This window comes from Cydia pomonella, chromosome 15 (assembly GCF_033807575.1).
Source record: "Cydia pomonella isolate Wapato2018A chromosome 15, ilCydPomo1, whole genome shotgun sequence".
Classification (NCBI taxonomy): domain Eukaryota; kingdom Metazoa; phylum Arthropoda; class Insecta; order Lepidoptera; family Tortricidae; genus Cydia; species Cydia pomonella.
Window position 1 is genome coordinate 720,668 of NC_084717.1, and position 16,588 is coordinate 737,255.

Below are 16,588 nucleotides of genomic sequence, written 5' to 3' on the forward strand. Positions count from 1 at the left end.
TTGATTTCTTGATGAGACGTTACACGGTCTTCTTGGAGGCGCTCCCTAGCTGCTTAAGACTGGATTGACGGGTAGGTACGTGGTTGCCTTCAGTTTCGTTCTAAATTTAAAACTACGTGTTGGAATGACATGAGTATCTTTGCCTGTAATTATTTTATATAGCTCCAGCTTATAAAACATACAGAGCAAAAACAAGTTTTGTATGAAAAACTAAATTCACTGTCTGTTCCTACTGATTCTTCCAGTTAAACCTTTAAACCTTGCGCTATAACAACGCCGGTGTCTTTATCATTGTATCACTATCAGTTTTTAAACTGTGTTTGGTTCTCATGTGTGTATTTGTCTCTACCGCATAAGAGTTTTGGCATCCTTAGCTGTAATTTTATGCATGTGCCTGAAATAAAGAAATCACCCGAAAAACGTCCAAATGTCTAATCCCGAAAGTAAGTTGAAATTTTGATCAATTAAGTGTTCGATTAGTCTTTTCACTTAAGAAAAGATACTAGTCTTCCGTCGAGGTTACCGGTACGCAGTGGCCACTCAAGAGTCTTTCAGTATGTGTAGTCGGGGGCTACGTATGAGCAATTTTTTCGTAAATTGTGGACTATATCAGGGGTCGGCAATTGCGGCTCGCGAGCCACACGCGACAAGACATCCAAAAACTTAATTCTTAGAAGAGTTAGGTACACCATGCAAATCAACTTTTGTGGCTCTTGAAGATTCCTAGAACTGAACAGCTTTATGAGGCGAAGGTGCGCCCACACATGGAATACTGTTCTCATCTATGGGCAGGGGTACCCCAGTACCACTGCTCCCTCCGGATCACATTGAAGAGCGACTTGAATAGTCGACTGTCAGAGTATTTCGGATCGGCTTGACTCCTTGGCGCTGCGTAGAGATGTGACCTCGCCCTGCATTTTCTATCGCATGTACAACGGGGAGTGCACCGAGGAATTGTTCGGATTAATCCCTGCCGCTTTTTTCCACCATCGCCCTACGCGACAACATTTCCATCACCACTTAGATGGTTGGCAGTCCGGAACTGTGTGTTTCTCCAGAACTGATGATTACTATGTTTGGCACTGCTCTTAAAAAGTATGTAGACCGTGACGATCTTGGTTCTGCGTGGCATTCGAACCTGCGAACCAGGAGAGGTCTTCGACTAGATGAAATGAGATAGTAATGAAAATTAAAATCTATTCTCGGAACGTAATAACCTAATGTTTGAGACTTTCAACTCCAATTAAAGCTAATTATAAGTATAACAGCGGCGCTAGTTTAAGTAAATTCTTCGAAATAACAAAGTTTCTGAGATATATTTGGCTGGTGTTTTATAATTAGTACCCAATTTATATCAATTACTGTTCTGAACTTCTAAAAAAGTATTGAACATGTAAGAAATACAAAAATATTTTTGGAGCATTTACATTTTCCTCATTATTTTATTAATTAATTAAAACTGAATAGTTTTGTGGTGTTCCAATTTAAACTAATTACTGTTTTGAATTTCAAAGGAAAAAAAGGAAGGAAGGAAGTTAGGTAAAAATGCTGAGCTTGTAAGTAATTTCATATAAAAAATTGTGGAGCGGATATTTAGTAATCGCTGCTCAGAACATCGTAAAGAAACCGGACTAGTACACTGTGGCAGTTGTTTGAGTAAAAATTTACACAAAACTATATTTTCAGAGTAATTGTGATAAACGGTAAAATCTCCCTAGTGACTGCCGAAATATAAGGATATTTCGTTGCAAGTTTTAGCCTTATCTTTTGTGTCCTTCTAATTTCTTGGCTTTAATCTAATTCCGTGTTGCAGTGGTCGAGCGGCGGCGGCGTGGAAGCGGAAGGTTTCTACGTGTACTACCGCGCGGTGTCCTCCGCGGGCAAGTACGAGAAGGTGACCGTCGAGGGGGGCGCCGCGCGCGTCGCCATCCTCGGCCACCTGGCGCCCGACACGGCTTACGAGTGGAAGCTACAGAGCTACACCGCTCAAGCGCCGTCAGAGTTTAGCAAAATACTTGTAAGTACACCGGGGAGTTATTTGGAACTTACAAACATGACAGCACCCTTATTTGGCCCTAAAGGTAGCGTTCTGCAGTAATGCTGGTGTAGTTTGAATCCGAACGGTACTTTAAGACTTAGCTTTGCTCATCTTCATTGGCCACTATTATTTGTTCAGGTCGCAAAAACCCTGCCGAACCCGACCACCCCGAGCACGAGCACGGAGCCGCCGCCCGAAGAGCCGAAGGGCCAGGCGCCCGCGGCGCTAGTGACGGCCGGCGGCGCCATAGGCGCTACGGCGCTCCTCGTTATCCTGGTGGTGACCTTACTGCTGTGTCGGAGGGCGAGACGACCTCCTGCCAACAGTAAGTAGACTGAAACCTGCTGTACCACAGGGAGCACGACCACGGAGCCGCTCGAAGAGCCGAAGGGCCAGGCGCCCGCGGCGCTGGTGACGGCCGGCGGCGCTATAGGCGCTACGGCACTCCTCGTTATCCTCGTTATCGTGACCTTACTCCTGTGTCGGAGGGCGAGATGACCTCCTGCCAACAGTAAGTCTTCTTATTTTGTTGTATCCTTTTTGAACTATTTTTTAAGATTAATTTTATATAAATGTAACATAACCTGTACAAACAAGTCGACCTTCATCAACGTCAAAAGAGATTACCTTCTGTATTTGACCTAAGTGCTTGTATTATATTGGTATCTGTAAATACTGAAACTCTGTACTTTTATAAACATACATTTTCCTCGCAATTATCCGAAAGGCCAAAATGCCTGAGGCACTTGTTATGTCTGTATACTCAAACATTATTAACATTGTTTTGTTGGCCAACAACTTTTTCAAAAGCCGCTAAAATCTAGGTAGCTATAATAACATTATTTCAGAAATATAATTAGATCCATTAACAATCAGTAGTATATTGTGAGTACAAATTAATATTAACAATACTTAACGCCTATCTTTTTTAAATTATTTTAAACGGGTCGCGCTCGGTACTCGCGTAATATTAAGTCGAATAAACGTTTGACATGTTTCGATCCGTTTTGAGGATCATGTTCAATAGCATTTCGTCGTTTTCCACAGATTTTCGAGTGACGAATTCAGGCGCTTGAAATTCAAAAATCGGCCCCCAGTACTTGTATAAATTAAAAATGTTTACGAAAATTAAGCTTAATTAGGGGTGTACCTAGGTTATTGTAGTCTAAAATGGTGTAGCATATAGCTCGGTTGTATAGCTCGCATTGTAGCAAAAACACAAGTAAAATTATACTATAGTAAACACCCCTATAATGAAACAGGCACCATTAATGGGGTGCTATAGACAAATCCTGTAAAACAAGTATTTACCATCAGTTTTTAAACGCTGACAACATTCTACCACAAACAAGGGCCAAAGAGCTGCTTAAGTTTAATTTTTCATTGATATTTGTTAGTTTGAAAATTAATGACGCCATACATCCCATAACTGGAGTAAAAAAACACAGTTTTAAATGGTTAATGATATTGAAACCAATTGCAGTAGCTTTCATTAAATACATACAAAACATAACAGGACGAATATGACATTCAACTTTTAAAGCATAAAGCCGTAGAAATTTTACAGGTGTCGGTGAAATATCAAAAAAGAGTCCAATTTTTCTCTTAAATGCCCCATAATTGGTGCCGTTAACATATGTGTGGTGACATCGAGCTCATAGTAAACGCTTCACAATGCGGTGTCTACGTAGTCTATGCCGTAACATGACGTTTCATTTGTTTCCAGAAGAGAAAGGCTCGGGTCCAGAGAGCGGGGGTGCCAACGGCTACATACCAGCCAAGGTGCCCATCACTATCACCGCCAATCCTATGCATGCTGAGGTCAGTTCATATTCGTAGTTAGACATGTCAGGTTTTTTTTCTGCGAGAACTTAAGGGCCTGGTAACGATTTTAGAGCAAAAAGGTAAAATTGATAGATTTAGTCGTCGAAATTTTTGTTACGTAATATCTAAATAACAAGTATTCGTTTATATTAGCACGTCTTCTCATCTTGCCTTTTAATAATGAGGTCGCAAGCGTACGTCTCCGGTAATTATGTGACGAGAAGGGACAGTTTTTAAAAATTCATCAAACAAATTATACAAAATGATGTAGAAGAACAGTTTCAGCAAATGTTGTAGATTGTTTAAGTATCAAAATTACGTGGAAATTAAGTCGACTTTCAGAGTAATTGTCACTTGTTTTGAAGTAAATTCTGGAGAAATTTGAATTCGTCTAACTTTCATTTACACTACTTCAAATTTATAGTAACAAAAATGTAGTTTATTAATGTTGAAATACAGGATACGTGTAATACAAAACTACCATTTTAAGCAGTCCATACTTTATGAAATTTACAAATAAGATCGACAAAATCAGTGCTTTACGCGCGTTTACCTAAACGTCTATCAGAAAAAAAATCATAACTAATTAAGTGAGTCTGTTTTCAAAAAAATGATTTATTAAAATGAAAGATAACAAGACGTGCTAATAGAAACCAGTACTTTTTATTTCAAATATTAAGTAAAAGGTGTACAATTTCATCGACTAAATCTATCAATTTGACATTTTTGCGACTAAATCGAACAGCCTCTTAACAAGCGCATTTGCGGACAACCCACCACGCAAAATAGGCACGAAATATGACGTCGAGTTGCGGAAACCAAGCCCGCGAATACCTATAACCTATATAACCTATAATAAGTGCATTTACTCTGTGTGTAACATATTACGGAACAGCACTAACGTGTTTACATTTTCAGAGCGGCGATGGAAGCGTGGAGATGTCGTTCTTGCACAACAACAACTGCGGCAACACGGCCGGCGCCGACGACACCCTGCCGCGGACGCGGAAAAACGGCTCGCGACAATACGTGTGACTTTGGACTTTATTATTACCCACGCAGAGTCCAATTTTGGAAATTTATTCTTACGACTGTTGTAACAACAGCATCTACTAAATGTGATCCGAATTGGACTTTATTATTACACACGCAGGGTCCAATTTTGGAAAGTAGCATTACTTAGAAGAACGATACAGGTGGTCAGAATTGGACTTCATTACTGTACGTGTAGTCGGTTCTGCACTTTATTATTACACGCGCAGGGTCGAATTTTGTATATTTATTTTCACGACTGTTGTATGACTGTCATGCGATCAGAATTGGACTTTATTGCTATATAAGCATAATCGAAATTTGAAAATTCTTATCACTGGTGAGAGAGCAGTGAGCTTTCTACTGTTATTGGTATACTAGCTGATATATACTTTATTCCAATTTACGCAGGGTCGATATTGCGAATTATTCTTCGTTGCCTAAGTAGAAAATTTTCTACGATTTTGAAAGAATGCACCCCGCGATAATGCAAGTAATCTAAACCTTATTATTATACACGCAGGGTCGACGTTTGTTTCTTATTACTGTTGCTCCAGGAGAAAGCATTCTCATGTCAATACGGGTAAGTGTGGCTGGCTTCCGCATTGGGGCCTGTTTACACATTGACAAGGGCGTAGCCAGCCAGTGAACTATTGGGGGCAAGATGATATCGCTGGAGGACTAGGAGGGCAGACGCCGCAAGGGGCATACATTGTATGTAAAATTTGAGCTCTAAGGGAGGGCAGCTGCCCCCCCCCCCCTGCCTGTATCTGCTTACGACCATGCACATTGATTATATAGCGTTTATTGCAAGTAAAAAAAATGCTATGTAGCAAATATATTATATGAACTCGGAATGAACACCCCTGCCTACGCCTGTCGCCTGCGGTAATTTCGGACCGATACGACCTTCAAACCTTCAAGAAAAGAGAGTACTCCCGTCTTAAATTCCGGCAACGCACTTATACCCCTCTGGTGTTGCGGGTGTCCATGGGCGGCCTTAATCGCTTACCGTCAAGCGATACGTGTGCTCGTATGCCGCCTCTTACAAAAAAACTAATCAATGTGTAAACAAGCCCCAATGTGAAGGCCAGCCCTCCCCGTATTGACGTTACATTTTAATCGCAGTTTAACTTTATTATTATATGCGTACGGTCGAAAGTTGTAAATTCTTGACTGGTATGGCTTTGATATGCAATATCAAACTAGCCATATTGTTTCGTATTCGGACTTGAGAGAGTACAAAATTATTTATATTTATATGTTTAGCGTAGGCCGCGACTGTTTTAATTTTAATAAGATTTTTGTTTAGTTTTGACTAGGTATGGTTTACGAAACAAACGCTTAATACAATAACAATGCAGATAAGAATATGTCTTTAAAAATGTTTTTGTCAAAACCTTACCACGACTGCCTTATCAGTGTCAAACTGTCATATTCGCTAACATCAGCGTAACTTACTTTCCTCCCGCTCGAACTAATATGCCACTACGGGCGAGATGCATAGAAAGTCACGAGTAGTTACTCAGACGATAGCGAATATGTCAGTATCAAAATGTATAATAGAATTAATTCAATAGTATTCAATTAAAAACAATTTCTAAAATCTAGGTATTAAATATCGACACGGACAAAGTGCCAAAATATGTATACACGACCTTTTTGCACATACATTGAAGTAGTTTGTACATATTTTTGGCAATTATTCCGTGTTGATATTTAATACCTTCACTGTACGCGTTCGTATATCGAAATATTGAAGAAGTAGATGGAAGAGTTAGTTTAATTAATTTGTGAAAATTGCAAAACTTTAAGTCGTTGGGAGCGAGTACGGGTGTGTTATTTCTTAAGGGCAGGGTTTTCGAAAAGATATATATTTATGTGAAAACAATCAAAGCGTGTAAAAAACGAATCCAACTACATTTGTTTTGTATGAAACCTCTTTCAAAGTCGGTTGACCCTAAAGACATAATTAAGGGTGTCAGGAATTATGCAATATTGAATCCTATCACTTTGAGATAAAGGTTAAAAAGGCGGAAAATATATGCCCCCTGCCGTATTTTTTTTTTCATTTAAAAATATGATTCAGGCAACAAGGCCCATATTACAAATACCTTATAGACTAACATATACATTTTATATTAAAATTAAACAATATAAAAGGCTTAAATGTAGCCTATCACCCGCACATTCACCGAAATTGGCTCAGTAGTTTTGACATTACGGCGGAACACACACATACGCACATAAAATAGACGTAGTCGGATAAACAAACTGAGGTGACCGTTAAGAGGAGGCGTAGGTAAACCCAGGTACTTAGAAACGTCGCGCGAAACTTGCGAAGTAATGGACGAGTTTTAACATTTCACCTCAATAACTCTGAAAATATTATATTATATTAAATATTATAACTGGCTATCAGTAGATAATATTACTAGCTATCGAGCGATATTTAACTTTTAAGGTTTTGTTTAGAGTCTGCTCCTTCAAATACAGTCTACTTTCTAAGTGGATTTTTTTCAAAACATTTCATCATATCAGCCTTTTATCGCCCACTGCTGAGCATAGGCCTCTCTTCCAGTACGCCACTTATCCCGATCCTGAGCCAATTTTAAACAGAAGTGGCCCGCAATCTTCCAAATGTCGTCCACCCAACGAGCCAACGGACAGGCACTCCTTTCGTCTGAAAGTGGCCACCATTCCGTTAACATTTTGGCCCACCTGCCATCACCCAGCATAACATTTACCCTTGATCAAAGAGTGTAAAAATCAAATATAAAAACTATACTTTTGTGTTAGCCCGATTTTTTATAATGTACATAACGTTTTTATATCCCATAAAAAATTATAGTCAAATTTCGAAGATGTTCGCCTTAAGAGAATAAAGCCGTGTCTACACCGGTCTCGGGATATAATGACCGCTTTATGCCTCATACTAACTATTAGCAAGAACAAGAAATGAGTTTGTTCCGCAAGAGCTATGAAACGCTGAAGTTTCAGTTTACTATATGAGTTGGGAACTATGTTGAGGAGATTGTTCTTGTCAAAGGCAAACCGACCAGTATAAAATGAGCTAGAATATAATTCGTAATTTAAAAATAAACCATTTTTAAATTGCGCTTAACAAGCTTAAGCTCAATGAGGGTGCGGAGTGTTAAAGTCGGCGACGAACATATCCTCCGGAGTTGCAGGCGTACATAGGCCACGGAGACTGCTTACATCAGGCGGGCCGTGTGCTTGTCTGATCCCTCAGTATTGAAAATAAATGAAAGTTGGGGAAGTTTTTGTAATTTTTCCTATCGCGGCAACTTTAACTTAGTAAGGTTGTTTCATTAAAATGGGTAAAAATATTTATTGTTAAAAGCAACGTAAACGCAAAAAGGTGGACTTCATTCCACAGTGCACTTTTTAACAGCTGTCTTACTCACAGGCGTCCTCCGACATCTGATATTGGATTGGCACTTTTTTTATACTACGTCGGTGGCAAACAAGCATGCGGCCCGCCTGATAGTAAGCGGTTACCGTAGCCTATGGACGCATGCAACTCCAGAGGTGTTGCATGCGCGTTGCCGACCCTAAATCTCCGCATCGTCGTTGAGCTCTGGCAACCTTACTCACCGACAGGAATGCAACACTATGAGTAGGGTCTAGTGTTGTATATTTGGCTGCGGTTTTCTGTAAGGTGGGTATTTCGCCAGTTGGGCTATGCTCTAGATCTGGAATAACATCCGCTATACTGTGCCCTACCACACAAAGCGAGATGACATTCACAATGCCCAAACCTCTTTTTTGGAAGTAGTTTAAGGACTTACCCACTTCAGATAATTTCAACCATTGCGGACCCCCCCGTCACTGTTGGATCGATATTTTTTTGTGTGCGTATGTGTGGCATAATGTTTGTAACGCGTCCCGACTGCGCGGATGTAGCTATCCTACATCCGATATCAGATCGGCTAATGTGAAAGCGCTCTTATTACACTAGTCGTCTGAGCGCTCAAATCACCCGCGCTCGCTTCGCGATGGGAACATTATCAGGAAAGTGTTTAAGTTCCGTAAGTACCTAATAAAAGTATAATGCTATCGTCGAACTTTGCAAGTCGGTTAGCAATGATTTTTAGAGTTCCGTACTTGAAGAACCATGTTGTTAAGTCTGCTGGCCGTCTGCCTGTCTGCGTCTGCAGATGTAAAATGTGTTAGGGTCGGCAACGCGCATGTAACTCCTCTGCAGTTGCAGGCGTACATAGGCTACGGAGACTGTTTACCATTAGGCGGGCCGTATGCTTGTTTGCCACCGACTTAGTATTAAAAAAAGTCATTGTGTACCTTTCTGTTTCCGCTTTAAACGACTATTACGGTTCATGAAAAATAGTTTACTGATAAACTGATAGACAATTACCAAACCTAGAGCACAATTCAGATTCAAGATTTTTTTACGCTTTTGTACTTATTTTGACACGTCCTAGAAGACCGCTCATGCTGATTGGTACATGCGAAATGAAGTAAAAGTCGTGCGTGAGCGCATCTCACGACGCCAACCAAGACGATCGTCAAAGTCTTATTAAACCCAGTTCAAAACTGTTACAACCTTTCAGAAGTCACTACACTTAAATCGACCGGGATATAAACCGTGATTACCTTTTATGCGAATGAGGGTAGACCAAGCGCGGTCTACACAAATTTGACACACACCCGCTATCTCCAGTTACCCGTAAACAAGATGCGTGTAACTGCGTCGATATATCGGGAGCTCAAAAACGATATAAAAGGTAATCACGGTTTATATCCCGGTCGACTTAAGTGTAGTGAAACTAACCGTGAATCATTAAAAATTGGTTTCAGAAGTCGGACCCGTATAATCACGAAAAAAAAAAAAACGGTTTCTCACGAAAAACTGGTAATAGTCTTGAAACTTTTACAGCGTTTTCAAATTGTCCAATTGGATGACGGATGAATGCCCTATGGCATGAAGTCCTTCTTTTTGGTGTGTAAGGTTCTCTTTGGAACAATAAACATTTAAACAATTAATACATATAAATATGCGCTTTTTAATTTTTTATGTCTTTGTGGTCGTATCCGACATCCGATATCGGACAATGTGAAACCGCTCTTACTTTCGCGGAGTGTGTGAAAACGTTTCACATGTCCGATCCGTTATCGAATGTCGGTGACGACCACAAAGAAGTAACATTTAAATGCCTTCTTATATTTATTTAATCAATTAATCAATAAATTTTGTTCAAAATAATGTGTCAATAAAAAAACACTGTATGGCGGATGTTTTTTTCCACTGGTTATCCGATATCCGACATCGGATCGGATTATGTGAAAATTCTTACGACTGGATGGAATTTAACGTATTAAGGTGTCATTCGATTAGGCCTTGTTGTTTGCAAAATCTTTTAATTTTATTAATTTCAGAGGTGAACTTTTATGAATAAATCTCGAATAGGTCTGTAGTGAATCTCTTTAACTCATAAATCTTATAATTAAAGCAAATTTACATGAAATTAGAGAAGTTATGGCTAAGTACTTAAAAGTTTGTTGGCAATAAATTTTGTTTTATAATTTTATTTGACGAACCCCAATTCGGTTAATGATCTGTTACGACGAACTTATTTAGTTTTATTTGTACATTTTTATGTTATTCTTTATTTTTAATTATATTATTTATTTTCTACGTAAGGTTGTGATTAACTTTGGCATTTATGGATGTAAACTGAATATTCATTTTGTACTCCCATTTTGTATCAAGTTCTAACTTGATTTGAACAAGATCTTTGTTTTATATATTACACATTCATCAATAGTCATTGAGATATATCTTTATTGGGCATTACGGGCACTAAAAATGGTGCTAGTTCAGTGGTGTCACTCACGAATTCGAGCCAATCGTGCAGTCAACTAGTTGCGACCAATCGCGCGCGTGATGCGAACTTGTCAACCAATCGCGTTATGGCGTTAGACTGCATGACTGGTTCAAATTCGTGTGCGTGACACCGCTGTACTGGCCCCATTATTATTGCTCGTAAGGCCCATCCTTAGATGTATGTCAATGTCGATAGTAGATTAAAAAGGTGTCGTTCCGTACAAAAGGGTTTAATGCTGACGTCATGAAGCGTCGCTTGTGTATTGGAGAAGTTTTGATAATGGCCATTGGTTGATTTCTCGAATTGTAAAGTAAGAGGAACTGGGAATTTGTTGTATTCCGTTATATTTTTTCCTAGACTTTTAGATGATGATTACGATTTTTGAGATGATGGTGACGGAATGGAAGATACGAAAAACTTATGGAAATTATGGGACACCTTTTTTCATATTAGGATCGTAAGAGCTCTTGATCCATGCGCGGCGGTAATCGCTTACCATCAGGTGATCGATCTGTTCGTTTGCCTCGTATATCATAAAAAAATATGAGTAGAAAAAATCCGAAATATTCAAATAAACAGTGTAATGTACCTACAACTTTAAAACAAATGGCCTAACTGTATACCGTGCCTAAAGTTCATATTTATACGGAACGACAAACAGGAATTTTAATATAGTTTAGTCAAGTTTATAGTTATTTAAGAAATTTTAATTGTAAGATTATTGCACTCAATCGAAGACTGTATGTATAATTTTAAGCTTGCTCCGCTTCATAAATATCCATTGTCCTAATTAAATATATACAATATCCAGAGCTCGAAATTTAAGTGCGGATAGCGGGTCCACACAGAACGAGGCGCCTCGCGAAGAAATTGCCACGCGAAGCAGCTCGGTCTGCGCGCGGCAATTTCCCCGAGAGGCAGGTCGTTCTGTGTGGACACGCCTGATGACGTAAAAATAACGTGTAAACAAGGATGATGTGAAACTAGCTACTGGAATCAGATAATTGTAACAATATTATTGTTAAAATGACATGTTACATGTCATACAGTATAATAGTGCAGGACCTAGTTAAAATAAATACTACATATAATTGTGAAAATACGTAATTAATCTTAGCGCCTGTTTCACAATGTCCAAGTAAAGTTCTGAATAAGTTACTTTCCACTTATCTGACGAATAAAGTCATCGTTGGCGTTTCACAATCGTTAAATAAGCTTAACTGGTAGATAAAGTGCTAAGATTTGCAGGAAGTTTTATATGACATTAATTTATTTGTTCATTACCTAGCTATCCAATACTTTACTTGGACAATGTGAAATAGGCCCTTAATCTGAACGACGATGTCAGTCAAAGACGTTATGTACTGCTCATTTCAAGTGGCGATATCGTTCATTTAAAGAGGTAGGTATGCGGTGATTGTTTACGAAAATACTAATTTGAAATCATTCTATGTGTGGTTTGACGTCATCGGCACTAAAATTTCGAGCATGGTAATGTGAAATAAGAAATTAAGTATTCTAATATTAATTACATTAATTCATTGCAAATGACAGCTTGATATTATTGAGAATTATGATATTAGTCAATTATTTTAATTATTCGCTATGTTATTATTAATAAGACTGAAAGAATAATGATTCATGAAACTCATGAAAATATGTATTGGTGCCATTAGACTACGAAAATATGTAATTAGTGACAAAATATTCTACAATTTGTGGACCAATTTTAATATGCCTGCATATGTTATTAAATAGACATTAGGTGTTGACAGAATAAGAAAAAGTCCGATACCAGTTTATTTAAATACTAAAAAAATATTTTTTGATTATTATTGTAATCATAATTTCTAACTCTATTCCATTGTCTCTTAATGATGATTATGATACGAGTGCATGTTATTTAAACTAAAAGTATAAAGGTTCTGCTTTTCTGAGTTGAGTCAAAGCTAGCGCACTTAATATAGGTGCTTGAGAATTTTGACATATCGGTACAAATACAAGTCTCAGTACAGTACAGTACCCCTAGTGTAAATTTGATCGACATCATAACGTGACGAACGCGTTTGCGTTAAGTCTCATTTTGTATAGGATTTTGAGTTTCCAAAACGTCCCGCTTGGCGCGCTCTTTCTAAATCCAATACAAAATGAGACTAAACGCAAACGCGTACGTCACGTTTCGAAATCGAATTTATTTACACTAGGGGTACTGATCAGGACAATTGTAAGTACCTACTCTTTAACTTTTGCTAATAAAAAAATATTGACGTTGCCACTTTTCATAAAAGTGATGTGAAGTCGAGATAGCCCATAGCTCAAAATAAATACCTCTAGGAAAACAACAACCTGGAAAAAAGATCATGTTACGCACTGTTTTTCACATATACACTCGATGACCACGGCCGAATCACTCGCTTCGAAATAAACAATGTAAGAGACGAGTAAACATTAAAGATAGGCAGTTTACTATCCTTGTTCCATTAGCGAAATCCGAGTTCCATATATTTTATACGGCCTTCTCTTAATGTCAACGTCTCAAAGCTCCAGATGGGATCTCGATGTTACCTATATAAACATTTTATGGGTCTTACGATGGTAAATTTTTATGTTGCTATTGAATTAGTAATTTCTGTAATTTAAATTTATTTGCTGATGTTTCATTGGTTCCACGATCACGATGTGTGGAAATACACGGCAATTTATACTATAGAATCATAAAAACATTTTTATTTTCATACTTTAAAGAGTAACTATTAAGGTTTTTAGAATCAAGAATTCGGAACTGAAAATTACGGTAAATTTTGCGTAAACTATTTTGGAGAAATGTTAATTTTACGCGCATTGGGTCACCCATTGGTTGGTTGGTATATACATATATTTCCGACCACGGCAACTGTTCCAGCTCCGTTGTTGAATACGTTCGTGTGCTCGCATGTGGCTCGTGTAGCAGATTTTATTTGCGAAGACCCGTGCACATGACGGGCAAGAAAGCACACCATTCACGTAATTGTACGTACTTAATAGCTGCTGGTGGGCAGGCCTTCAGCTAATTCCATCTGATATCGAGTTCCACAAGTTGACGGGATTCAAAATCATTTGTTTACTTGACGACGAAATATTTCCATACGGGGTAGTTGGCCGCCTGCTTCTCACCCTAAACTATGTATTGTATAGGTACCTAATAAAGAGGCAATCAATTTTACATGAAGATTAAGTCTTAATTATAGACTCGTCTCTACCTGTAGGCCTACAGTTTTATTGACCGTTTCCACTAGAAAAGTTCGGTAGCGAAGTCCGAATATTTTTAGCTTCAGGAAATCACTTCGAAGTTCTTTTATTCGTATACTCAATTGTTTTCGGGCGGTGGAACCGTGGGAAAGAGCTCTTGTACTTTCCTGAATTGCCTTTATTTTGTACGGGAACGTACGATTTTAAAGGTCTATGTTTTCTTTAAACTTGTGATTGTTAACGTAGTAAACTATCTACGAAAAAAATATCCGTGTTATTGAGGGACTTAAAAAAATATAACAACTTTAACTAGTTTTGTGTACCTACGATTTTTTTTTCCCATGATGATAAAACAAATGTCTTACTATATATATAATACAATTGGACCTAAAAATGTAAAGACTCGAGAAGGACAAAGATGATTGTAGACATCCAAAACAGATGGCGCTGTACTGCGCCATATAAGTATTTCGTGGTCACTAATTGTCAAACGTCAACTTTAGACAATCAGGTTACCGCTAAATATATGGAGCTGTACAGCGCCATCTCGTTTACCTGTCAAATTCTAAGCACGAAATTGTCTTAGATTTTACACATCTTAATCAATGTATCATTGCCCGAGACTTATACGATCGAGGAAATTGATTCTTTAGCAATTTGCGGTTCAAGTAAATTTGGTTGTACGTACTTATGCTTAGAGCTGTCCAATGTAAAGTGAACCGTAAACTAAAGAATCAATTTCCTCGACCGTACATACCTGATGGAGCATTCCACGAAATTGTCTGCCGATGTCCTGCACATTCACGGACTTTAAATGTTGAGCCATTTATGGTCCAAGCTAATTCAATACTAACGGTATGAAATGTCCAATGTAAAGTTAACCCTAAATATCTTAACAATTTAAGTCCATGGCTGTACGAACGTGAATTTTCTGAAGATTTTTTTTTCTGTCACAATGTATGTGAAAGATACATCATCAAACCAAAATGTGTTTCTACGAAGCAGCTCATGGAATGCTCCTAATATTCCCATGGTCTCAAATTACCTATCCCATTACCTTCAGATTGTACCACAAGATTTAATTTATTTTACATCTAAGTATACTTTCTCGGAAGTTAATTATGTTTTGAGTGCATTGCTCTACTACAAACTGCACAACTGTAACGAACATAACTAACTGTGAAATAGCTATACATCGTAAATAATATTGAGCTGGTATCATGACTTAGGTAACCTTTCCTATAGCGAGATTGTAAATATAATTGAAAACGCTCTTGTATGGAACAAGTTGTTCTAACACAATAAATTAACAAAATTTACGACGTCGTTTTATTTACAGCTTTTCCTTTGAATATTAATAAAACATTATGAGAAAGTTTGCGCGTACTACGCTCAAGTTTACGCCGCTGCGCGCTAGGGCAACATGTTGTGGGGAAGTGTCAAGGGTGATATGTGTGCACACCTGGTAGAAACTTTTAATGACTTTAAAGATGACATGATACTGAATATCGTGAAGGGAAGTTTGGGAATATCGAGAAAAGTCTTATCAAGATAAATAAAACAGAGTACGTAAGCTGTATGTTACGATTTTTAGAATATCTTGACGTTTTCCTGATATGAGAAGGGACCTAAGAAATAAGAAATTTCCCGAGCTTGAAGTTCTAAAGTTCAATGAGTTTTATTTTGTTGCCGAACTATCAACATCGGGGATATACATTGTAGTAAAGTCACTTGATTTTTAGTTTTATTTAAACAGTTCCTTTGTGGACCGACTGTAAAAGATTTATATTTAGAAAAGTTATATGAAAAATAAATTCGTCTCAGTTAATATGGTTACTAAATATGTAAAGAAAGTTCAACTACTTAATACGTTTGTACCCGTAAAATGTGCCTATTTTGCTCCAGAATTTACTCCAATATTGGAAAATTAAAATATGTATAAATACATTTTTAATTATTATATTGTATTGTGTTCATGTCATAATATATTACAATAAAAGTGAGAAAAATAGGAAATTCGCAACGAGTGCAGATAAATTAAAACATTGAGTTTTAAATTGAGACGAGTTGCAAATTACATACGGTATTCGCACATGTATCGTACAACGTTTTACAAGACATATGGCCCTTTAAATTTTCGACATAGTCACGTAATGTGCTAACTATCGCACTAGTGCGGTAAAATAGCAACATACATATGTACTCTTAAAACGGTTGAAGCACAATTATCCAGTGGGGGGAGGGGGGAGGGAGGCTAATTTTACGGTACTGAGACGTATTGTTAGTATTGTTTACCTTAGGTATAACCTGAACGTCAAGAGAAAGTCAACGAAAATAGATTTTAAACGAAATTTATATGATTAATCATTTCATAGCTAACCCAAAAATATATTATTATTTTTTATTTATTAGGCACACAAAACAGATAACATTTACTACATGATACAATTATTTTAAGTTGAGGTTTTGGTTGGGAATGCCATCCAAAGCATGTATGCGCAGCATGTAATACACATTAAAGAGCGAAAACTACAACTATACTAAATACACTTAATTACACAAAAAACAATTTTTAGACACAAAATAAAACAATTATGTT

At 37.7% G+C, this 16,588-nt stretch overlaps 1 protein-coding gene across 1 annotated transcript in view; it reads left to right on the forward strand.

The window, feature by feature from the left end:
• Window positions 1–15,308, forward strand: part of LOC133525491 (interference hedgehog) — a 116,558-nt gene extending 101,250 nt beyond the window's left edge. Inside the window, exons 14-17 of the mRNA XM_061861750.1 lie at window positions 1,814–2,017; window positions 2,177–2,363; window positions 3,765–3,859; window positions 4,781–15,308. Of these exons, the coding sequence (XP_061717734.1) occupies window positions 1,814–2,017; window positions 2,177–2,363; window positions 3,765–3,859; window positions 4,781–4,897 (603 nt within the window). The 3' untranslated portion in view covers window positions 4,898–15,308. The remainder of the gene's footprint in view (window positions 1–1,813; window positions 2,018–2,176; window positions 2,364–3,764; window positions 3,860–4,780) is intronic.
• The last annotated feature ends 1,280 nt before the right edge of the window (window positions 15,309–16,588 follow it).